At 37.6% G+C, this 25,934-nt stretch overlaps 2 protein-coding genes across 3 annotated transcripts; both read left to right on the top strand.

The window, feature by feature from the left end:
- Window positions 1-1,990: 1,990 nt before the first annotated feature.
- Window positions 1,991-5,559, top strand: hint2 (histidine triad nucleotide binding protein 2). Of its 2 annotated transcripts, none has more exons than XM_041787953.1 (5): window positions 1,991-2,200; window positions 2,453-2,590; window positions 2,740-2,844; window positions 4,980-5,052; window positions 5,136-5,559. In XM_041787953.1, the coding sequence occupies exons 1-5, from the start codon at window positions 2,114-2,116 to the stop codon at window positions 5,225-5,227; spliced, it is 495 nt and encodes a 164-aa protein (XP_041643887.1). In that variant the 5' UTR covers window positions 1,991-2,113; the 3' UTR covers window positions 5,228-5,559. The 2 variants fall into 2 exon arrangements, with proteins under 2 accessions (XP_041643887.1, XP_041643886.1); XM_041787952.1 differs by having other exon boundaries at window positions 1,991-2,338.
- A 4,619-nt stretch (window positions 5,560-10,178) lies between these two features.
- LOC121510091 (long-chain-fatty-acid--CoA ligase ACSBG2-like) lies at window positions 10,179-24,489 on the top strand. The gene is made up of 14 exons (XM_041787989.1): window positions 10,179-10,449; window positions 10,587-10,720; window positions 13,816-14,054; window positions 15,400-15,488; window positions 17,254-17,374; window positions 17,469-17,549; window positions 17,703-17,852; window positions 18,096-18,263; window positions 18,411-18,592; window positions 20,108-20,341; window positions 21,768-21,985; window positions 22,482-22,621; window positions 22,724-22,967; window positions 23,823-24,489. The coding sequence occupies exons 1-14, from the start codon at window positions 10,394-10,396 to the stop codon at window positions 23,906-23,908; spliced, it is 2,142 nt and encodes a 713-aa protein (XP_041643923.1). The 5' UTR covers window positions 10,179-10,393; the 3' UTR covers window positions 23,909-24,489.
- The last annotated feature ends 1,445 nt before the right edge of the window (window positions 24,490-25,934 follow it).

Raw genomic sequence — 25,934 nt, 5'->3', positions numbered from 1 at the left:
CAGTTGGTGGTTCTCACACTGGCAAAGCAAGAAACTCCCATGTCTGATCATTTTTTAAACAATGTGTTTCTCTCTTTTGTGTAGTTCCTACACTGAATTAAGGTGTGAGTAACTGTTTCAGGGCTTCCACAAACACATGGCCCATTTGGGATGTTTCCCAATTGTGTGTAAATACTTATTCAACCCACAGTATCCCAGCCTCAACCTGGTTAACTTCACAACATCCTTTCAGTTTCCAGAAAAGCAGAACATTTTCCTAATATAAAATAATATCTCCCTCTTTTTTCCTTTTCCCAAGTTTCTTGCCACTCTCGCTCAAGCTCTTCTTTGATTTTACTTCTGTATTCTGTTTTCCTATGCAGAAGCTTAATGTTTACAGAAGTTTGCATTAATGTTTATTTTGCAATGCTATCTTCAATTTCATGAGCCATAACCCCAGAATGGCCTGAAACCTACAGTAGTACAACTTCACAGTTTATCTTCTCAATTCTAAACAAAGACAATACAATTTCTTTAACAAGGTCAGGATGAGCTGACACTCTGCTTTGGTTTAAGGACAACAAAGCTGCAGCTGAGTCTGAACAAATAACTTTTTTTTCTGGTTTGACTTCCTCTATCCAGTGTAAGCCCAGAGAACAGCCAATAATTTAGTTGTAAATGCAGACATACCATTACTCACCCTGTGACACATTCTTATTTCTAACTGAGTCACATACACCTCAAAACCTGCCTTACCACTCCCTGGATCTCTGGAACCATCAGTAAAAAATCTTTACATAGGATATGATACATTAATATACTTATCAACCAACATCCCAATATCATTATTCTTATTTCGAGCCACAGATAAAAGCGACAGGTCAACTTCAGGCTCCTGCATAACCCAGTAAGGAACAGGAGGCCAACACATGTGCTCTGCAATCGACTCCCTGTCTATTCCCTTTTTCTCAATTCTTCTTCTTCTTCTAAAAAAAAAAAAGAAAGACGTTTCTTATTTTGTTTAGGAGACTCCCATGTCCCTTGAAACAGACAGTCAGATAATTGATGGTATTCACTGCTAAACAGTACTGAATTCCTAGTTTTATGCGTCGTAAATGCAGAGGTATTTCACCCATCTCATCCAGTAAAGCAGGGACTGAACAGGATCTAAATGCTCCCGAACAGCGTCTTACAGCCTCGGCCTGTGCATGGTCCCTCCCTCTGCACCCCAGTCACAACCACATAAACTTGTCATAGCATTCATTGCTTTTACATATTTTTCGATAATTTTCTTGATCCCCATGCCTTTGAAAACATGTAAGCGCTTATGGAATTCTTCTTCCTTTCAGTTGACATATCAGCGAACAGTTTCCACGACAGCGCCCCCTATAAATACAAAATAACATAAATATTATAGCAATTAAAACGTTTTACTCATCTAGAATTTTTTATTCACCAAGAGAAATGACGAACTTTTCTATTCTAGGACGTTGTTCACTTAAGATTCATAAGTTACGACCTTTTTTACGCTACTACGTCTGAGATCACTTTTAACATTGGAGAACGTTGAGGCTCTTGAAGCTACCCTCGTAACTGTCGAACCAAAGCCTCATTTGGGGACACCGACAAATATCGTTTTTTTAAGTACATGTTAATATTTTGACCTATTGGAATTCGATGTTTACTGCCATTTGTCAAATCCATCTACAATTGAACCAAAGTCATGTTTTATGATTAATAGGTGCAAAAATTGAAATCTTGACATGTGTTTAAGGGAATAAGTTAGATTTTATAGCGTTTAGTTTGGATTATTACGTGTAGTTCTAACATTGCTTATAAAAATACACTGTTTCAGATTCCTTGTAATAAAAATAACAACCTCACATTCATCTAGTGGGTGTATTCTTTTTCTGCAGTTTATGACAAGTTAAAACACGCCGTACTATGGACCCGATTTAACACAAGTGAAATAAAAAACGGGGGTACCTGAAGGTTACACTGACATGCAGCGTAGCAGAGTTTTCGGCTGTGACCCTAGTGGTTGTTTGATTTCGCATTTAGCTGTCATTTAACTACATTAGCAGTGGTTTGTTAAGGTTGTTTGCATATACAATATCTAGTTAGCTTGCTAGATATGTATTTACGTCACATTTTGCGGACTCAGTTCATCGGGTCAAGAGTTGCGCACCTGAACCTTGTTCACCGTGTTTGTCGAGCTCAGGTATCCGTTTTCAACATTAACCTAGTCATTCTTATAAATATATTCTTTATGATAACTGCAGCCGTGCAATTAGACAACAACTGTCCCACCAAACTTGGTTGTGGCATTGGAAAACCTGCTCTGCCCCATAAACCAGAGGTTTGGTTCATTGTGCCTCTCTTAAGTTGTTTTAATGCGCTGTTTTGTGTCACAGTAGCATACCAGCCTAGTGCTTTTATTTACCCATGTGTAATGTGTGTGACTGACCCACAGAGACAACTGTGCACCAAAAGTGACGAGGTTAGGCTTGCAGAGGAGGCCAGTAAGAAGTATGGCTTCTCAGCACCAACCATTTTCTCCAAAGTGATTGACAAAAGCATCCCTGCAGATATAATTTATGAAGATGACAAGGTAAACAATGCTTCCAAAACATGCTGGGGTTATTCCACGCAAAGTTCACTAATAAATTAGCATTGACTTATTAAGATATTGATTAAATAATTCAAAGTTACGTTGTGTAATTCAACCCCAATAATGTTTGTTGTTCTGTGTTTTATTAGTGTTTGGCATTCAGAGACATCAACCCACAAGCCCCTGTTCATTTCCTGGTTATTCCAAGGCTCCCCATTCCCAGAATAAGTGAGGCCAAAGATGATGATGCTGAGGTAGGTTTACATGTTCACAATGGCCTTTGGTATTTACATAGAACAAATGGGCATTGATCTGATGTTAAAACAGCCTTAACAGTCTTGACAAGATTGTATACATGTTTGTAAACTGGATACAGGGCTTACTTCCATTCAGTTACAGAAGATGCAACAGAGCAAGCCCCACAGACAGGCTGTTGTCCTCGGGGCATACCACTTTGGCCTGTGGATCCTTTCCTTTATGTCATTCCTCACCCTCCCTGGCTCTTGAAATTGTTTTCAGGTGTCAGTTTAGCTCAATAGGTAGAGCAGGTGCCCATATACTGAGGCTACAGTCCTCAGTGCACTGGTCCTGGGATCATTTCCAAGTCCTAAAATATTAAAAATCATCTACCAAAGCATTTTACAGCAGAAAACGTTTGGGAACCACTGCCTTTACCTTCAAGATTTAATTATAATCTACACTGAGCGAATGAGATAGAACACTAAACAGCACAAATGTAACGTAACATTTTGTGAGTAAAGCAAAATATTACACGAGAATGGTTGCTCAAGGCTTTGTTGTTTTTTTTTCCCATAGGATCAACAAAGGGTATCAATAAATGTTTAATTTCAGTTAAATCTTGACAGAAAATGAAAATGTGGTATTGTGACAACCCTATGTTTGATGTTAAAACAAATTCTTGTCCTGATTACATGGTAAAACACTTGTGATGAACAATATCTCAATGTAATGATATTAATCCAAAGATTCTTAATGCACTTGCAGTGGAGTTAAAATATCTTTGAATTAGATTTGGTATGCATAAAAATATTAATATTACATCCAACTTAGAACACATCATTTTAGAGAAAGTCCTATTAAAAACAAAACTCATAAATATGTATATTTCATATAAATCATATGCTTACACTGTATAGATACGGGATGAATAAAATTAAACACAAGGTTTAATGTAAGCGAGCTGCTTTTATTATATCGGTCTCCATTTATTATGTTAATACAAAGTGAAAACGTTTGACTCATCTTAAGGGTGTGTTTTTTTTTTTTTGTTTTTTGTTTTTTTTTACCAGGGATGAAAACCTTGTAAACCTCTCTTGTTAGCACTTATATTAGCTTGTTTAGTCCAACGTCAGTCTGATAAGTAAAGAGGTATATTCATGTAAGCCAGTAAGCAATGCTCTTTTACTTTTAAATCATACCAGAGTCTAAAATGTAATGTTTGTAGCTTTCCCTTAATTTATTTTAACTTCTTACCTTAATCTAAGGATACAACAAAGACTATAGCCCTAGACCAGACGTAGGCAAACATACAGTATGTGAACAGGTATGTCAACGTACTTCAGGCCATACTGTAATGTGTATGTGTAAACTTAAAAATCCTCAAACAGAACTGGTGGGCCATGTAAACTCCTCCCAGCTTACCCTGAGGTTCAGACCCCTGCAGGACTAGTTGCTGTGTGCAGAGAGTCTGTTTGCTCTCAGTGTCACAGAGTAAAGCCTTCAGGACGTTTTACAATCAGCTAAGTGATCGTACAGAATCCCTCTCAACATCGTTACTGGTTAAAAACTTTTGAATCTAACCAGCTGAGGGTTCACACTTCTCTTAAAGGATTTAGTTGTGTTTGGGGGCATATTAACTGTGTATAGATGACTGAGGGCATTGACTAAATGTAAAATCAAAGCATAGAGGCAAGGCTATTTTATTCAAATATCACACTGCTTCAAAGAGAAAAAAAAGTCTGACATTTATATATAATAAATACATTATGCTGTGTCTTCAGTCTATCTTTTATTGAAAATATATCCTTTAAAGTTTAATTAAAAGGAAACTGGACTTAGTCAAGGTTTTTGAAGACTTTTCACCAACCATCTAAAAGGCATATTTAGATTGTATCAAAGGGTTCTCATCCTAAAATACAATGAAGCATGTCTGTGAAGGTTCTCATTATTCTCATTCATCATTCCATGATGATTTTATTTTAGCCTCCTCTTTCATTATAACCAACCCTCAATTCTACTCTTTCTCTTTGTTTTAATAAGGTCAATAATGTATTATAATGTAGTATTAAAAAGATTAAAACCAGTTATTCCCGAAAGGTTAGAAACACTTCATTCGCCCCTGAATTTTCATCTTTTCTGTCAATTCCAGCTTTTAGGACATTTGTTGGTTGTTGCCAGAAATGTGGCAAAGCAAGAGTCTCTGAATGAAGGATACAGAGTGGGTGAGTTACAGTTTTTTAATTGATGAAAGTGATACGTGTATGCTTTTGTTACTTAATTCTGGGTATATTTCTGTTCTTGGCAGTGATCAACGATGGAAAACATGGAGCTCAGTCGGTCTACCACCTTCACATCCACGTCTTGGGAGGGAGACAGATGAAGTGGCCACCAGGATAGTGGTTTCATGAATTTTCTGTCGGTCTGGTCTTATTTGTTTCTAATCCAGAGATCATGACATTTTATTCATCTAAAAATTCAGAATTATAGCTATTGCTATTGCAGGTGCACACAGCTTATGACATATATATGTTCCATCCATCTATTTTTCTATACTGCTTATCCCGTTCGGGGTCACGAGGGGGGCTGGAACCTATCGCAGCTGCCATTGGGTGAGAGGCGGGGTCCATCGCAGGGGTGACATATAGAGACAGACAACCAGGCACGCTCACACTCACACCTACAGCCAATTTTAGTGTCACCAATTAACCTAATGAGCATGTGTTTGGTGGTGGGAGGAAGCCGGGGTACCCGGAGAGAACCCACGCATGCACGGGGAGAACATGCAAACTCTGCACAGAAAGACCCTGACGGGGAAGCGAACCAGGGACCCTCTTGCTGTGAGGCAACAGCGCTAGCCCCTGTGCTACCGTGCAGCCCCATATATGTGTTGATCTCTAATAAATGTAAAAAAAAAAAAAAACAAGATACCTTTGTTTGATAATGCTGAAAATCACAAATAAAAAGCTTTCTAGTGTTGAAAGATGAAAACTTTATTTATTTTTTTATTCTGATTTTGTCCAGTGACAACAGTGAGTGTCTGCTGCTGTAAAGGTAAAACAAAACATTATTTTCAGCTGACAGTAAAGACAATACAACTTCCAGTTTTCTAGTTGTACAGTAATTTAAAATAAACCAAACTTTGGACAGACTTCTGACTTGTAGGCCTTTATAAGCTCTGAAAGCCAATTGAAAAAAAAAAAAATTTAATTTTAGTAGTGTTTCACTCAGGCACTGATTCCTAGAAGTTTTCTACATGAAGCACTAAAGTTCTCAGAATTTTCCCCTGTGAAGAAAATCTTTAACACAGTTTCAAATCTGTGTTTATGTGCAGAGATAGCTTTTATCACAACTGTATTGATCAGCTAAGTCCTTATGTAAAATCAGCTCTAGTCATCTTCCCTCAGTAAGTCAACATTATCACGGGGTATATGTGTTAAAGATTACATGTTCAAGACCCCAATGATTTCTAAACTAAAAGATGTAAATGTACATATTCAGATGTTACTTTAGGGCAATGATTTTGCATCATTTTTTTTTCCAAAAAATATCTTATGTTCGTCTTCCTTAAAGCCTTTTTCGTTTTAACCCAAAAGCAAATTTAGTGTAGAGAACAAAAAAGGGAGAAGTTATGATACAGTAACTTAGATCGAGGGAAGTACGGTCCTAAAGATGTGAGAAGAATGATGCAAAAAAAAGGTTGAATTATAGTGCGTTTCAAACAATAGTCTACAACAGTCGTCACAATTTCATTGTCTTTCATTGAGAATTACTATGAATGCATCCTAAAAGTCCAATTTTTTTTGCAATAAATGAGCGAACCAATATTATGCAAACAAGCAATATTCTTTTACTCATTATGTGTATATTTTACTCATTAGATGGAATCTTTTACACAACCGTGCTTTAACACTGCTCTGATGCAATAAGATAAAGTTCAAGGTCGCTGTCTGCTATCTTCAGATCATTTGACACCAATTTTATGGTGAAAGAAAGCCTTTTGTTTTAATTTGGGATTTAGGGGAATCATGTTTCAGACACCAGGAATGTGGAGATTGACTTAAACTGGGTTATAGCAGCGATTAGCTTTAGTCTTGTTTATGGAGGTTGCTTAATTTCATCACTGAAAGTTGTTATATCACATTACAAACATTTTTCTATTCATGCAGGCCTACTTTGTTTGGCTGCTCGACGATGCCAAAAATCCTAATCATTATTATCATTGTTATTTATTCTTGAACACAATAACTTACTGATTTTACAACATCTGTATCACATGCATTCATCAAACTAAAACTTTCCTGAAACCTTAACATTCTGGACACTTTGGAAAACAACTTACGTGAAAGGCAAGCACAACACAGCGTGCAGCATCGTAATTGTTAGATCTCAATTCTCTTGTTTTAATGATAGTGAGAAGCCAATCTCATAGCTGAAATAGATACTTGACTAAGTGACCAGCAGTATTCCATGGAATATTTTTATTTTCATTATCAACAGCATTTTTTAAATTGTGTTTTACTTTTATTGTGTACTTGTCAAATACCTCTGCTGTGTTTCAGCACCACTGCCTTTTATTGCTGCACGAATCATTCACCCCCCCCCCGCAGAGTGCATGTGCCCAGAGTTGGCAGTGAGGGTCGGAGTCAGGACAGGCGTGGTGTGACTGGGTGGTATGACTCAGTGATCGGGGTGCCCATGAGGAAGGTAACTGTGTGTCATTTTAGAAAAGGAGCGGAAGGGTTGAACTTTCGTCTCCATTTACTCAAAAAACAATTATATGTGCAGCACAACAGGAGAGACCAAGTTATTGATGCTATAAAGCAAAGACCAAGTTTAAATAGCTTTTTTTTCTAAGGCTGCTTTTATAAGATGTGCCTGCTAAGTAATCTTTAAAATGACACTGATTTCCTTTATATTACTGCAGACATTAAGATTTTGATCAAGCACACAAAGGGTTAAATGAGTTATGAGATTCCCAACACAATATCAGGAACAGCATTTGTATTTTCCCCTAATAGCAGTGATATCTTGCTGCATCTTGATGTGTAAATCTGGTTTAAAAGTCAAAGTTGCACAAGTTTTGTGAAACTATTGATAAATTTATGGGTCAAAGTATCTTCCTCATGAACTTATCTGGTTTTAGGTTTATCTTACAGACAGGTTTTATCATGTGTATCTGATAATGACCAGCATTAACATATCAATAGCACATCCTCAGGATTTATAAAAGTGCATTATGGGCTGTTTATCCTGTTAAATACTCTGGCCTGTCATCAGTGATGATATTATTCATATAAACAAAGCAGCTGCAGACTGTTTGTGTGTCAGGTCTTCTTCACCTTAAGGAACCCAACCTTTGGTCAAGTTTTGTCTGTGGCTCTGGTCAACACGGCCCCGGCAGGGAGTGTTTGGAGGATTGTGTAAGTCTCTGTAGGTTTAGATGAGGCATGACAGCAGAGGGGAAGTTGGCATGTGCTCATGAAATGCTCCTATAGGTTGAAATCATTGACCTGCAGACAAGCACCTGCGCTGAGCAAAGGTTGACGCTGTTCCTCTCTACACCTGACTGCAGCTGTTCAGTGGATGTCGTACAGATCTGCAGCACAGAGGAGGTAGCTATCATTGCATCATATTTCTATTTAGTCAGTAAGTGTGTGAAGTGTGGGAAGAGTTTACCAGAGTATTTTTTGTTTGAATCAATTTCCATGAGGACTAAATGCTTGTATGAATTATGCACACAGAATATTTATTTTGACTGGCAAGTTATTGCTCTTTTTAAATATTTGTTTTAGTTGCAAAACTCAATTTTATTGTTGAAGCCTTTAAAACCAAGAGAAATCAGATGTACAATTTCACAGAACTGAGCATGTTTGACAGAAGTAAGCAGCCCTTGGGGCGACGGTAAATATGTTCTAGACAAACACAATTTATGGAGAAGTATATAACCCCTGTTTGATGTGAGCTGGCTTCTCCGCTTTTATTATTTGGTCAACAGGGATGGTGTCATTCTTTAAACCCCCGTCTAGAAGGGTTGGTTCATGTTAAAAGCTTAAAAAAACAGCTGCAAGCGTGGGTAGTCTTCTGCTGGACCTCGTCTTAACACACCAAAACTAAACATCTGTGACCACCCTGGATGTTTTCTCCTATGGGACTGTAGGACTTTTATTCTCATTTCTACCTGAAGATTGAACTGTAAGAGTGTTTCAAAGGTAACTACTTAATGGGTTCAACCAATGTCTATGATAGGCTGAAATTGATTTTCTATGTATTTCAGGCAAGTAAATTGATAATTATACTATGTAGAGCAAAAGCCTGGTTGCTACTTGAGCCTCCAGCACAGAACTTTAGTAAGATTTTATCCGGAGACATCTTTACTGAGGAGAAGATGAGCTATATCTGAGTGCAATGCGATAACACCTGCAGCATGCAAGACCTGAGGTGGAAACACTTATTATGAGAACACAGTGTAGATTTTTATTAAGTGCTTATTTCTTTTCTGATGATCCTCTGATTTCTTTCATCTTCTGTCTGTTATAGTATTTGATGAATCTGATCAAAAAATGTAATGTACCTGTGCTGCTGTGAAACTGTGCAAATGGACACAAACGTTAATTCAGCTCTATTATACACAGATGAGTACAGAAAGGATATTAATTAGGCTGAACTTTCTTTATTCTTATTTTTACATTTTTTTTAACGATAAGTGGTGATGATTTTGATGCAAATTTCTTTTTAACTTCTGATTTTTTTCTCTGCATGTGTCCTCTTGATTAATCATTTGTTTCACATAATGTTAACTAGAAAAGCACTCGGAGAGCGCAGACCTCCGCCATTAGCCCTATCTCCCAATAGTACAGAATCCTTTAAAAAGTCCTGGATCAGATGGTGATCTGGATCACTCCCAAAATCTAATCAGTTCTTCCTTATGCCATTTCTGACATTTCCTGAAAATTTGATCAAAATCTGTCCACAACTTCTGGAGTTATGTTGCCAACAAACAAACTAACAAACGAACAAACCCATCTGATCACATAACCTCCTTGGCTGCGGTAATAAAACTTGTGATTTAAAGTCTTATTTAAATAATATCCAGTGTTGCACACTATTTACACAAGATGGCATTATTTCTTTGTCTCTACGACAAGAGTGGAAAGCTTAAGCCTCATTATTCTCTGTTTTGCTCAGTTTAAATTTAATGTAGTACTTTAATGAATCAGAGACGATATAGATACATAAATGCTGCTTCTTAGTGAGATTATTGTCTCAGCTGTTCTTCAAATATTGGGCAAAGAGTATCAATCAGACGTGCAAGCAGATGTCCCAATGATTTCTGGCACGACATTGAGAGTTTTGACATTCAGATCTTTGCTGTGCTTGTTTACCAGTGATGGCTGTATTGGCTATGACCTGTTGTTGTGACCGTCGTGAATGTCAGTGTTGTATAAATGAGCCATTTCATAATAGATAACTTTATCAGTCAGAAGGTCGTCTTTAGAAAACGTATGCTTGTTTTACTTTTCATCCAGTGGCAATATTTTTCTTTATTTTTCCAGCACAAATAACATGAGTGTCAAAGAACAGAGAAACGGTGTTGCAGTAATGAACGGCAGTACTGGCAGGTATGTAAAACTGCTGTTTTGGATATTACTATCATGTTTGATCAGTCTACTTTAAACAATTTGTTTATAACTTTTCAGACTTTTTCTTCAGTTGGATTTCTGCTGATTTCTCTTAATAACTTTCCCGGCATCCCTAGCAAAACCTCCATAAACCCAAAGGACTCTTGTATCCTAAACGGCAGTGTCACAAGCACTGAGCTCAGTGCTGCTTCAGAGGACCGAGAGTCTCATCCTCCCAGCTACACTGACGGAGCTGCTGAAGGACATTCAGGTAATCATCTTACTATGTGAAAAATACAAAAAAACGTGAAACTTTGATTTCCCCAATGGCTCTACATCAGCAAGACAAATCTGATGGTTTATATGATTAAGACGCATGGAACAAAAAAAAAAACTTCAACACAAGTTTAACCCTTTTTTCAGATTTTAATTGAAATGTGCCTCTTTTATTTTCTAAAACATTTCAAAGAAAACAGTCTGACAAGGTTTTGGCAGTTTTATTTTGAAAATGAGATGAAGGATGTGAAATTTTTAATCAACATTACACTAAGTCCCCTCTACAAGGTCAATAACACTAAGAGCAGCTGTATAAGTATACGTTTGAAATGCAAAGTTTTCTTTGCTATTTAATAAATCTGTAGGATTGCAAACAAGATTTAAAGAAGGTTTCCTGTTTATTAAGATATTTTTGGGGTTATTGTTAAGGGTCGACTGTTTACAGGTCTGGCCAATTATTGGGGCCGATTGTCTGTCTCAGCTTTTAATTTGAACTTTAATAAAATACATGTTAAAACATGTTTGCTACTTACAGTGCATTCAGGAAATATTCAGATCCCCTTGACTTTTGTCAATTTTATTATGTTGCCGTCCCCCATCATGACCAAGTGAAAACAGAATTTTAGACATTTTTGAAAATGTCATTTTTTTAAAAACCCTGAAATATCACATTGATGTTAGTTTTGAGACCCTTTGCAAAACACTTCAAATTTAGCTTAGGTTCCTCCCATTTCTCCCAGTCTTTGCTGAGATGTTTCTACATCTTGATTGGAGCCCACCTGTGGTAAATTAAACTGACTGGACATGATCTGGACAAACACACACACCCCTCTATAGAAGGCCTCACAGCTGACGATGCATATCAGAGCAAAAACCAAGCCATCGGTCAAAGGAACTGACTGCAGAGCTCAGAGACAGGATTATTGCAAGGCACAGATCTGAGGAAGGCTACAAAAAAATCAGCTAAGAGCTGGTCATCCGGCCAAGCTGAGCAATCAAGGGAGAACAGCCTTCAGAGAGGTGACCAAGAACCCTATGGTCACTCTGACTGAGCTCCAGAGATCCTGTGTGGAGATGAATTTCCAGAAGGTGATCCGCAGCCCTCCACTGATCTGGGTTTGTTACAGAGTGACTAGACAGAAGCCTCTCATCAGTGTAAAACAAATAAAATGTTTGAAATAATGAAAAAAAAAAACTACATGAAAGCCGAAAAGGATACAAAAAAAATTCTGATAACAGGTCTGGCCAGTTAATGGGGATGATATTAGGCATTTGGCCGGTTACCTGTATCAGCATTTAATTTTACATATCAATTATATTTAAAATTTTGCTCCAATGTGAGGTGTGTCTCCCCTTTGGCTTTGTTTTTGCTCTTTACTGTCTCATCTCATGACCTGCCCACAACATTATCTGATAGGCTAGACATCTCACAAGCACCAGCCAATCAGCACCGAGGACTGGGTGTCACTGACACTCTGTGGACTTGGAATCATTTCCAGTGGCTACTGTGTTGCTTTGTGCCATTTCATGTGTCGACAGAGCCAATGCCAAATTGTTCGGTTTTAATTTTTGATCGTGCAGTTTTGTTTTTGTCACGTTGGGTCAATTTTGTGGAGAAGACCTACTTACACCTTAAAACAAAATTAAATAAAAAAGACACACTTGTGATAACTGTTAGCTAAAGCAGTTATGTACATGTAAATTTGATGTGAAGCCAAACATGGATTAGCATAAACCGCTGAGGCAAGTTTGTCTGCAATATCAAGCAGGATTGACTATCTTTGTTTTTTATCATCATCAATAAGTTTTAAAAGCTATTTCAAAACCCATGGCACCTTGTGAGTTTTAAAACAATTTGACAAACCAGTCCTTCAACAAATACTGTAATGTAATCCAAACATCAGCAGCAGCAGCAGCATTCTTGAGGGGCCGAAGGCGTGGATTTACCTTAAATAACACAAGCAGATAAGGCCAGTAAAACACATCAAAGATTGCACAAGTACACTATCTTAATCTTCATACAAATCTGAGTACAATCTCAGTTCAGATGGATTAGTTTTTACCTCCTGTTTGATTGTGTTCATTTTTTTGCGTTTGATTTTTAAAACCTGAAGGCTCTCACAAATAGCTGATATTTGAGGGAAAATGTTTTAGTGTAGCATGCAAAAATGAATTTGTGCAGAGATATTAGGAAAATTAACGGAATTTTTTTTAAGGGAGATACAGAAGAGAAAGATGGAGATGTTAGATAAAGCAATATCTTTATCAGCCAGAAAGAGCATCACAAAAGCCTCAGGGGCTTTTTTAGATACAGTGAAGAGGCTGTTGTGTAGAAATCACATGATTCTCTGTGTCAAATAATGCAGACAGAAATTCTTGACCTTTGCGAGAACAGTCACTGTTCTGTAAAACGTTTTTAAAATCAGAAAGAAGACATTTTTAAAAATGTCATTCCTTTCAGCTAGAAAAGAGAGAAAAATGCACCTGAGGTCAAAGAGCTGTGACAAAAGATGAAATCCTCCAGGGCTCAAGAACTTTAGGGGAGCTCTGTTGGATGCTAACAGCAAGACAAACAGACTTTTGATCATGAATTAACACAAATCTTAGCAGAAGGATCAAGGATTTTGAAAAAAAAAATGATGTTTTTACTCAACTTCTTGAAGAAGATTTAAAATCATATAAAAGAAGGAAATGCAACATCATTTGTATGTTCAATCTTTAGTGCTTTCAATCCAGTAACCCAACTCTGTTATGTTATCTAACCCATATTCTTTTTCCTGACCAAACCGGATTGGCAGGTAGGTATGGACTTCCTAAGTCTTCCTGTTTAGTTTCAGGTATCAGCGTAGCCTTTCCCCATTCACGCACAACCTGCAAATCGTGTTGCTCTGACACAGCAGAGCTTGCAGGAGGTTAGTCAAGAGATGTCTGCAGTCCTCTTTTACACCTGACTCTTCTTCCTAAGGGAGCACTTGCTGTGTTTTAGTGTAGTGTTTTAGAAGTTTTCATTGATGGCAGGTAAATGTAGTTGCCCCTGTTGTCCATCAAACCCGACTAAAACTCGTCTTTGGCCTTTTTATGGGACTCCAGATTTGGCCCCGGGTGATGAGCTATGGAGCACCAGCAGAGAGAAGGCAGTCAAGCTGAGAATGGAGGAGTCAGGGCCGGGCTCAGAGACTCCAATCACCATCCATGAGATGTTTAAGAAGACAGTGGACACTTTCGGGGATCATTCAGCCTTGGCGTTCAAAAAAGAGGGTCAGTGGGAGATGGTGACATGGAAGCAGTACTATGAGCAGTGCCGGACAGCTGCTAAAAGTTTCATGAAGGTTTGTGGTTTTTGTTCCTTTTTCATAGCATATGACTGAAACTATACTATCCACCTAGTGCAAGCAGGAAATAATCAGGTCAGTAGGTATGGTGACTTCAGCACATTCAAATTTTATACAAACATCAGCCTTTAGATTTGATGACTGCTTTGAGCTGCAGTTGAATGATGTTTATATCTGTTTTCAGGGTGTACTGTAGGAGTTGTAGGCTTTTTAATTCATACTGTACAATACAAAAAATACATCTAATAAGTTTGTCTAATCTAGTCAAAAATATCTAATTTCACTTATTTTATGAAACATCAATACAAAATAAATGAAGACATAAGTAAATAAATTCATCTGATAAGCTAAATTAACTTTTTGAATATCTTGAAGTATGATGGCATGCAAACTAATTCAAATAGATAGCTCCTTTGGTAGATATTTTTTAACTTTTCACAAACAATGAAAAGTTTTTTTTTTCCTTTTTTTAAAAATCTTAAAATAGCATTTCATATGGACTCATCAGATAAATGTGGCATATATAAGCAAATATATTTTTGCGTAGAAAATAGACAAACACACTCGCTTGGATTTTAGATTTTGCATGTAAGTCCTTCAGTTGTGCAAAACAGAACATATGCAATTTAAGAAAAGCAGACTGTAAGCAATTTATGTACTAACATGTACATTTCTGTCCAAGTGTGGCAGTTTTAAGTAGTTTGTAAAGAAAAAAATTATGGCCAAGGTTATCTGTATTTATATTGCATCCCTGTCATTGTTGCATAGATTTAAAGAAGCCTTTGTTAATGAGGGCCTTTTTTTCAAATCTGGCCCTCAACCCTGTGCTTCACCATTTGACCTGAAAAACACATCCTCTCTTTTGCCATAAAAGTGTGAGACTTGTCAACTTGCTGCACCCTGAGCACCCTGAAACTCTTACAGTAAAGAGTACCATAAAGTCTCTTATTCAAATCAGTTCTGCAGGTATGGTGTGTAATCGCCAGTCTTGTACTACTTCAGTAAGACACTAGATCTTGAATGAAAGAGGATTCCCTCAAATATGCACATGAACTTTATTCCAGAGATTAGATATTCCTAATGCCTGATTTTTAAACAGTATCTCAGTGTTTCCTCCCTCTCTCTCTGTGAACTACCTTGGCTCCTGAAAACTAACACTTGGGTGTGTGAAATTCACAGGTAGAGTTACATCTCTTGTTTCATGGACATGTTTGTGTCTCATGAGACTGAGTGACTTGGAGGAGGATGTAGGTCAAGAGTAACCGAGGCACTGTGCCTCTGTGTCATTAAAGATACATGTTCTCGATAAAAGCATGCTCTTCTTGTCCTTTTTCTCCTGTAGTTGGGGTTGGAGCGGTACCATGGTGTGGGGATTCTGGGTTTTAACTCCCCCGAATGGTTCATCTCAGACATCGGCTGCATCTTAGCAGGGTAACTGGACATTGAAGGATCAGATCACAGATAAGATGAAATGCAGATTTACATTCCTGTTTTTTACTTAAGATGCCTCAACCTGGTTCCACCTGATGCTGACACATTTATCTGCCCGTGCTTATCTCAGGGTCTGCCTGTGTGTCTGCCCACTCCTGTTTGGGCTGTCACGAAACCTGATGTGACCAATACTTCTCCTCTCCATGTGGAGAAAGCTACATTTTAGATTAGTGTCTGAATATCCAGCAATATAAAAAAGTGAAAACAGGCACCATTCACCATTCAAATTCAGCCGTTTAAGAACCACTGAGAATCCAACAGAGGTTTCTAGTGGAAACTTTGTTAGAAAAAAGAAATTAAAGAAAATCTTAAGGAAGTATTGGTGAATGAGGCCCTTTGAACATGTGTAGCTTTATTCAAAGTGGTTTAATGACTGATGAACTAAATTTGAAATTTTATTCAAACAGGAATTACAAAATCTATCAGACCACTTTACATTATGATTCACAATGTTCTGTGTAATTTTAATGTCTTTACATAATTGCGATAGAAACCTTTTAACATTACATGTTATATTCTGATTCAGTTCTGATTTGTAGCATTCCTTGTGTAATCTATTAACATTCAGTAGAGCCTGTTTTAGACACTCTTGCTAAACTAAAATGTAACCTCAGTCAGACTTTACAGGTTCAGACAAAGTTTAAAAGAGAAAAATATTAACTGAAAGGGCACCTAGGAACCTGCGACCTCTAAGGAGACATTGTCAATTCTCCTATGGCATTTAAATGTGCAAACAAGTGCTTTGTTTTTGTTGGCATGTCTGCGGTGTATTTCTAAAAAGAGAATTCAGGAGACATATTAAACACACTTATACTTGAGTTTCCCATACACTTAAGGCTCCTGTAAGAAATGTTTAAAGAGGTTAAAATCAGTATTAATGATGCTAAACGGCTTACAAATGCAAATTATAGGTTTATCAACAAAATAAGTAAATTCTATGTAGGTGTTTTTAATGCCTAAAAAATGCTGTTATGGAGTTGTGTCAAACAAGGGAGAAAACAGTCACACATTGTTTTAAAAATTGTTACCTTATTGTTTTCGTACTTTTCTATGGAAACAATTCCTAATGAGTGGTACACCTGATATTGAGATATTTCTTCAGAAATAACACTTCTTAGACATGTTCAAGGCAAGAAAATAAAGGTTCCACTTTGTCCATAATGGGCACCAAATTAATGCAAACTGAAAGTTCCATACAGGAGCTTTAAGGCAAATAAACTTTAAACTATGAGCGCTTCATACATGTCAGCTTGTTACAACAGTTAGTTATTACAAAACTTTATGTTCAAGAGAGGATATTTTAGTTTAGTGTTTAAAAAGAAATTAAATGTTTTTCCTCAGCACATGACAAACCACAGGAGGTTTTCCCTGGAAATAGGGACAGTTTTGACCATAAACAGCAGGCTTAAGGCCAACATTAAATAGAGCAAACATTCAAAACTATAACAAACATGCTTCAAAAACATAGAAGTAATAAATGAGCACAGTCACAGTTTATTAAAATCACTAACTGTTTGTCAATACTTTTTTCCTGTTGTCCTGCTTTAGACTTTGTGTGAATGTTTAATCTGTTTACAATTTGTGACAAAAATTTGCAAATGTTCCTTTCACAAGCTTTTGTCCCACCTTTGTACATGCATTCTGTAGACAGAAGCTTACCTCTGGCACATCTAATATACATAAACTGAACTAATTTGTGCTGCAGGGGTTTGGCAACTGGAATTTACACCACCAACTCTCCAGAAGCTTGTCAGTATGTAGCCGCCAGCTGTGATGCCAATGTCCTGGTGGTGGAAAACCAGAAGCAGCTTGACAAAATCTTGCAGGTCAGGAGCTTTATTACCCTTAGTCTGCATATAATATAATTATTTGCAAAAATCAGACCAGCCGTGACTTAGCTTAATGAGTCCTTCCTGACAGATTAAAGATCAACTTCCTCACCTGAAAGCCATTGTGATGTATAAAGGCGAGCCGCAGCAGAAAGCACCGTTCCTGCATACAGTACGTTCAAGGGGCACACATATTGATAGAGCAGATTGGTCACATCTGTTTGTACACTGTTTGTGACCCTACTGTTGCAAGTAAATACTTTATTTCAATACAGTTTATCCATATACCTAAGTCATTTTCAACATAATCTCCGTCTCCATGTAGTGGGAAGAGTTCATGAAGCTTGGAGAGGACGTGCCTGAGCAGAAACTAGATGACATGATTAAAAGTCTTAAACCCAATGAGTGCTGCTCTCTCATTTATACCTCTGGAACCACTGGCAAGCCTAAAGGAGTCATGTTGAGCCATGACAATGTGAGTTATCCACACAAGAAACGCTCATATTCTTTAATCTTTTTGTTTTGAACCATCTTATCTTCTTTAAATCATTGTGTCTTCTTAGGATCTTGACTCACAGTTGTTCTCATCATGTACCAAACAGATTTAATTTTTAGTTTATTTAAAAGAAATACAAATTTTCAGATCCTGAAATATCTCCATCTTCAATGACTGTATATTTATGAAATATGTTTCCATTCCTTTTTACGCTTAATGCAGCTGACGTGGACATGCAACCAAGCCGCTCTTACGTTTGATATAAACTACGCTGAAGAAGTAATGGTCAGTTACCTGCCGCTCAGTCACGTGGCAGCCCAGATCATTGACATGTGGCTGGCTATTAGCTACGCCACAACTACCTACTTTGCAGACCCAGATGCCCTCAAGGTAAGAAGTCTTCTGTTTTATAATTATTATGATAATCTTTATTTATAGAGCACTTTTATTAACTCAAATTATGCAGAAGCAGAAGAGCCGTAGGCGATCATGGACCTATTAAAAGGTGTCTCCTATCATCTTCATTCATGCATCCAGGGCTCCTTAGTTAACACAATGAAAGAGGCTCGTCCAACATGTTTCCTCGGGGTTCCTCGTGTGTGGGAAAAGATGCAGGAGAAGATGAAAGCTGTGGGAGCCAAGGCATCGCCACTGAGGAGGAGTGTGGCAAGCTGGGCAAAATCTATAGGCCTGCAGTACAACTACAGCATCATGAATGGGTGAGACATGTTATGTCGTACGGTCTTTTGTACAGAAAGATTGCAGTTGATATTTTGCATGCCACAAACCCCAGTCTCATCAACAATCTTATCAAAAATACCTCCATTGTTGTGTTACGGTGTAAATATTTCACGTGTTTCAGTTGAACCGCAAATGCTGTTGTCAACCAAAGAAATCACACTCATTAACTAATCCTGTGGTTGTTGAAATAAAAAACCCTGCACCTTATGTCCAGATCAACCTCAGCAGTGACAGTGTAGTCAGTGCACCCTGACTAGCAGTCTAAATTAAATGAAAATAATTTTAAAAAGTGTTTTGCAGCAATTCCTGAAATAGGAGCAAACATGTGCGCACATGCCCGTATTCATGTGATTTTCAATAATAAAACTAGATGAAGTGGTGATCACAGCACATAAATACAGTATTAGGATTATGAAAATAAATGTAGATAGTTGTTTTTGTCATATTTTCTACAGTATCAATGAACAGGACTTTCTTGATTTCCTAACAAAGAGCTTTCTCTTTCTACTGCTCTGACATTAACATGTGCATTTTAATGAGATGTTGAAAGGACTAAGTAAATGTATTCACTGACTGCTGAATAAAACAAGTAGCGGTGAAAACGACTGTGACGGCGGGCGGAGCAGAGACTTAAAGCATGCAGAAAGGAGAGGACTGGCTCATTCCTCTATTCATAAGACTTTCAGTAAACTGATGAAACATCAAAGATCCCTCAGGCCTTTACAGTCCACACTTACTGTTAATCTTCCTGGCATCAGAGCTGTGAATCAGTGTTAAATTGCTTTTAAAGTATGAGATATACTATCAGAATCAAACTTCTCAGAAAAATGAACTCTCAGGCAACAATATAAGCATACTGATCGACGATTTATTTGCTGTATGTTTCGATTTTCAAGTTTCCAATTCCCATAAACCCTATAAGCCAGACTGTTTTATATATCCATGTCAAAGGATATATTTCATACCCATTTGGGCAACAGCCCATGCACAGTGTTTATGAAGGGAACAACCTTAAAAAAAATGCCAGGTGGCTGGACAAACAGCCTGATTGTCATATTAAGTACAGACTAATCAGAGCAACAAAACATATGACATAGTAGGTATGTGCTGCCTGTGCCCCAGTGACAAGAAGGATTACAAATGGTGACCATAAATTGCTAGCCCCTTAACTTTACGCCTGTAGTAACAGATAAAGAGCACTAATACCTGACAATATCTGTCCCATGTTGTTGATCTGAAGGCTCCTAAATTTCAGTACACAACAGTCAAAACTATCAAAGATGTGCAGCATTGTCTAGATATGTTGTTACAGCCATGTTAAGAAGTAGTAATAAGAAAGATGAAAGATAGCTGACTCTTCTAACCAGGGGTCTCAGGACATGTTTTATCACCCCTCAACATGTACTCAAAAAGGTCTTCACTCAAAATAATGACAAAGAAAATACAGGTGAGGTGTTAATTGTATTTATTTATTTATTTATTTATTTTAACAGGGAGAATCTGGTGCCATGGGGCTTTACGCTGGCTAACACCCTGGTCTTTAAGAAGGTGCGTGCCGCACTGGGCTTAGATCGCTGCAAGCTCTGCATCACAGGTGCTGCCCCAATCACCAAGGACACCTTGGATTTCTTTGTGAGCCTGAACATCCCTGTGTTAGAGACCTACGGCATGAGTGAATGCACCGGCCCACACACCCTCTCTCTGAGTGACCAATTCCGCCTCACAAGGTCAGTAGCAAAGTAGTTGTGAATGAGTAAAATGTAGTGTGTTCTTGTTTTGGATGTCACGATAAGATGGTGCAAAGACTTGTTCTTTTCTCTCTATTTTTCTTAAGGTGAAACTCCTTAAATGTTGAGCATTTCTGTTTTCAAATGACGTCACCTGAATCTGTCAGTGCATCACAGTGTTCACAGAAAAAGAGAAAAACACTTAATGCAGAGTCAGTCAGAGAAGTTGAATTAGAAAAAGTTTTATTCCTTAGTAAACTCCCTAAATTTCAAGTAAAAAGTTTTGTTCTGCAATTAGATGTAGAAGATGTCAACCTACAAATGTAGCCTGTAAAAGTCATGTATTTAAGGACACTATGCATTTTCTGGCCAAATGTAAAGTTTCAGAAAGTTTAATGTTAATATGCACTTTTCAAAATAAAAGATATAAATGCAAAAGAGGAATACAATCCCTAATAACCAGAGCTTTCAATCTGCATGTTATATAAGTAATTGATGTCTACTTTTTATTATTTTAGACATTGTCCATATTTAGTCATTTTCACAGTTCAGCTTTCAGAATAATTTTAATATTAACTGTCCATATTCAATTTTTTAAATCATTGTTCATCTTTAATGTCAACTATTTTTCAGTGTTTTTAATCCAGTTTTACTTCAGGGTCATTTCTGTTATTAGAGGTGAAACTTTCAGTGTTATAACTTCTTCTGTGTTTGAATTTCTTCTTATAATTATAGCCTACATTTGATATGTTTTCATGATGAACTCATATCTGCTCATGTCTTATTCTTAGTCAGGACCACTTTGTCAAGAAACACACATGATTTGCAGCTTATACATTGTCTCTTTATTAGCAGTTATTGATTTGCTGCCATTGCATTGCATTGCATTGGAAGTGTGGCTGTTCCGGGGTCCCCCCTGCCTTTCCAGTGGCCTATGGAAATCATCAAGCAGGAACGGTGCATGTTCCTGCTCTTCCTATGCCTACAATTAAAGCCTGAGGCAGGGAGAAAAGTAGCAATAAGCCCAGAGCAGAGCAGGCATCAAATACAACAGAATGACATTGATTAAGTCAGATAAAGCATACAGGAGGAGCTGGGGTGGAGGAGGGTTTTCTAAAAGCAGCATTCAGAGGGAGCAGTGAAGCATAGCCAGGCTAGAGCAGTTTAATCATGGTGGCATGAGAACAATTAGCCAACAGTGTGATTAGGATGAATCTGCTGGCTGTCAGCTGATGAGGGCTTGCGTGAGATTAGCTGATCACAAATGTATGGCAACTCTTGACTCCATGGCCTCCCTGAACTAATGCAATACACTTGATTTTAGTACTTCGCAGTACATCTGGGGTGTAACTGCAGTTTAACTTTTGTCAGGACTTTGGCTACGAAGTCTTTATGATCATGTTGTTGGTTGATGATATCTTTCCAGCTGTGGTAAGGCGATGCCGGGCTGCAAGACAAAGCTGGAGAAGCCAGACACGGATGGTAATGGAGAGATCTGTTTCTGGGGTCGACATGTCTTCATGGGCTATCTGAACATGCCGGACAAAACTGCAGAGGCAATTGATGAGGACGGCTGGCTGCACTCTGGAGATCTGGGGAGACACGACAAGAAAGACTTCCTCTACATCACTGGAAGGATCAAGGGTGAGCATTTTGGGGTCTTTGGGTCTTTTTAGTTTGTAAAAAATGTAACACATCATTGTTTTGGATCATTTCAAGTATAAAATATGGATTTAGAAGGGGGTAATTTTCTTTGTTTGGTCCATACAAAGATGTGAGCACTCGGGGTATTTGTATCAATTGTTTAGCAACCATCTAGGCATTAAAAGTCAGCGGTAAGAGTGAAAAAGTTAGTTGTATGTACTAAGCATGATTTATTTGTATCATATGTTTATTGCCTAGCTATAATATAAAGTTGTTTTTACTCATTAGACATCACTTTACGTGTATTTCATAAACTTTTAAATCTTGTATGGCATTGATAAGTGCAGCAGCACCTTTATTTTTTGCACATATTAAAGAAAAAAATGCACAATATCAGACTTTGGAAGAAAGAGCCATTGGTGTGAATTATAAATGAGTGTTCTGAATGATGACAAACACGTGGCGCACTTTTAAGTAACTTGTCGTTTTTCCATAGAGTTGATCATCACAGCAGGAGGAGAGAACATTCCCCCGGTGCCCATCGAGGATGCGCTGAAGGCTGAGGTTCCCATCATCAGCAATGCCATGCTGCTGGGAGACAAGCTCAAGTTTCTCTCCATGCTGATCACTCTCAAAGTAAACCGACCTCCACTCCTCCAAACATACTTTGATAATGAATGAATGAATAGATGGGTAAATAAATAATCCCAATGATGACTCTTATTTTATTTCCAAAAGTGCGTTGTCGATGATAACGGTGAGCCCACAGATGAGCTGAGCCCCGAGGCTTTGGACTTCTGCAGGAATAATAGTGTCAAGGCGACCAAGGTGTCAGAGGTAATAGCCAATAAGGAGCCAGTGATCTACACAGCCATTCAGGAGGGTATAGAGCGTGTTAATGCTACAGCAACATCCAACGCTCAGAGGGTCCAGAAGTTTGTCATACTGGAGCGGGACTTCTCTATCAGTGGAGGAGAACTGGGTGAGTTACACATTTCACATACTCATACTAATCTCATATTTCACCTGTACATTTATTTTAACAGCTTCAGTTACTTCAGAGTTAGATCATTCAAACTAATAATTTATTATTTACATCATAAAGTAAAACCAACTGGAAGTATGTTATTTTAAATAGCTGCACCTTTTATGAGCAAAATATAATTCTAAAATCTAACATTTTTCAAATGTAATACTTTTAGCTTGGTCTCTTCATTTTTAAACAACATACAGATTCACCAAAAGTTTTTGGAAGAATGAATTTTAACTGTCGTAGAGAATTTCTACACTGTGATATTACTACTTTTATTGATTCAGTCATCATACCTTTTATGTATTTTGGTAGGACAAGAGAATGTTAATTTCCATCAGTACAAGAATATGAAACCTACACATGCAGGACATAGAAGCAATGCTGATGTACTTTCAGCAGGCTTTTAAAAAAACACCAAAGAAATGACAACATTAATAAACAAAAAAAAAAAGAGGTATAAAAAGAAAAAATGTTTGTCATAGTATTTACAATATCTACTTCTGCTCAAAGTCCCTCTCCTCATCTGCTCTATTGACTCATCTTTTTGCCATTCAAACTAGAGCAAAAGTCAGCACATAGCATAATTATCAATCAGACGCTTTCACTGCTGTCACTTCTCAGCACACTGTAAAACATAATCACCTTTTACTTTAGGTCTTGTCATCATGAAACAAGTCTTAAACATATCAGACAACATTCCTGTCTGATCGGATCACTCCCTCTGATTATTTTTATATCTACAGTGGATCAGATGTCTGAATCTTCAGCTTTAAACTGAACTAAAATATCTTTTTATTTGTGCAGGACCCACTTTGAAGCTGAGGAGGCCCATCGTTGTGAAGATGTACCAGGAGAAAATAAATGAAATGTATCAGGAGACAAAGCAATAAACTTTTCTGCACAAAAGGGAGAATGTTATCAGGAAGCTGATGTCAGGATTTGCGAACACTATTTGTTGTCCAGATGTCATTTTGAAAAATGTATAAAACTATTTTTCACCGGGATGTGTAAAGTGCAAACTAAGATTTTTTTTTTTTAATTCAGACTGTGTTGTATTTAGAGTTATATATTGATATGTCAAGTTTCTGTTGTCAGTCTCACATTAATATTTAAGCTATAAAATGCACATACAGCAGTTATGCACATTGTGTAAATAAAAAAACTCAAATCAGAGCCAATATCTTGCCACTTTATACTAGTGCACAATACAGGTGAACTGCCCAAACATGCAGGGTGAAAACACTGGATTGTGTCAGTACATATTTAACGTTTTGCGGGATATTCTTATAAACATAATTTACTGTAAAAGTTGAAACTTTTTAAAGATCATCAGCATTAATTTACTGTTTCCAGTCTAATGTTGTGTACTTAGAATATTCCTTTTCTAATATTCAGACACTACCTTTCAAATATTGAATGTAATGTCTAAATAAATGTTTGATAAAGTAAAACGAGTATAATAAAAACAACATCAGAGTACAAGAATGTAGAAATTCTCATTTCTTATTTTTCTTAAAATTAAACACATCATATTTTGACTCCAATAAACACATTATTTTCATTCTAATAGTTTATTTGCATTGTGAAATTAATCTGAAAAGGATTAAGATTTGCAACCAATATCTCCCAGGCGCAGCTGCACCTATTTCCGGTACTCTGAATAGTTTTAAGCACTTCATCATCAGTTGAATCATCACTTTTTTTCCCAGTTCCAGCCCTGAGGACACTTTTGATGGTTGTCTGCAAAAATGTGGCAAAGCAAGTATCTGAAAACTGGTTAAGTTACTTTTTTATTTTTATAAAACATATGAATGCTTTTGTCATTTAGTCTTTACATTTACCCCCACTTGGGGTTCATAAACCAGCTGGATAGCCTCTACAGTCTGATTCAGAAGGAAGGGCTTTTAACAGCAGTTGACCTCGATGCTCTAACTTGAAACAGAAAAAAAAAACTGGAGACGATAACATTTCTCCTGAGAACCAGTGCCCAGTGCACATAACACTTCTAGTGCCCTGAGAGGGAGCCTGAAGCTCTCCCATCCTTCTGGTAGTAGCTAGTAGAAACTTGAGGGACACTTCAAATCTACAAAGTCCAGGGCCTTGAATAGTGTCCATTCAGAACCTGTAGGACTAGCTCCACATCCACAGCAGGAAGAGAATGTCTAAATGATGTCTGATACATTTTATGGCCCACTTTAGAAGTTGGGACACAAGGTCTGCTGGTAACTGGTGTCATCTAATGTGAGCTGCCTTGATATTAAACCATACCCCTGAAGGTGGATGGTGACTTACTTGCTTTTAAGAGCCCTTGTAAACACTGCAGGACCTCTGGGGTATGTGAGAGGGTCTGCCTGATGATCTCCCTGCACCATGTCACAAAGGTCCTCCATCACTGAGGGCCACCATGAGTCCACCGCTCATCTCCTACATGAGAAGTCTCTGCAGGAGCACAAAGGTGGGGAAAGGCCTAAAGCAAGGAGGATGGCCTGGACAGACATCACCTCCACTCAGGAGAGGGTTGCCTTCCTTAGGGAAAAGAGCAGGGGACAGCAGGTGAAGTCCTGTGATGCAAACAGGTCAACTTTTGCTTGTCTTGTGTGTTTTACTTTATTATAGAGATGTGAGTAAACCTGAAGAGCCTTGCTTGTTGTAATTCACTGCACAACTCCTTAGTAGCTACTCAGTACTCAGTACTTTGAGTAAACTTTAAATGGCATATTTTTATTTGAGTAGATTTAAAGAGCAGTACTTTTACTTCTTTATTTTTGAACTAGTGGTATAAAAAGACAACATGTTTGTAATTGACATTATCTACTTCTGATCAAAGTCCTTCTCCTCAGCTGCTCTATTGACTCATCTTTTTGTCATTCAAACCAGAGCAAAAGTCAACACAGCACTATTTTCAACATCGGATGC

Source organism: Cheilinus undulatus, linkage group 5 (genome assembly GCF_018320785.1).
Source record: "Cheilinus undulatus linkage group 5, ASM1832078v1, whole genome shotgun sequence".
Taxonomy (NCBI): domain Eukaryota; kingdom Metazoa; phylum Chordata; class Actinopteri; order Labriformes; family Labridae; genus Cheilinus; species Cheilinus undulatus.
The sequence above is the reverse complement of the archived record's forward strand: the minus strand, read 5'-3'. Positions and strand labels throughout refer to the sequence as shown.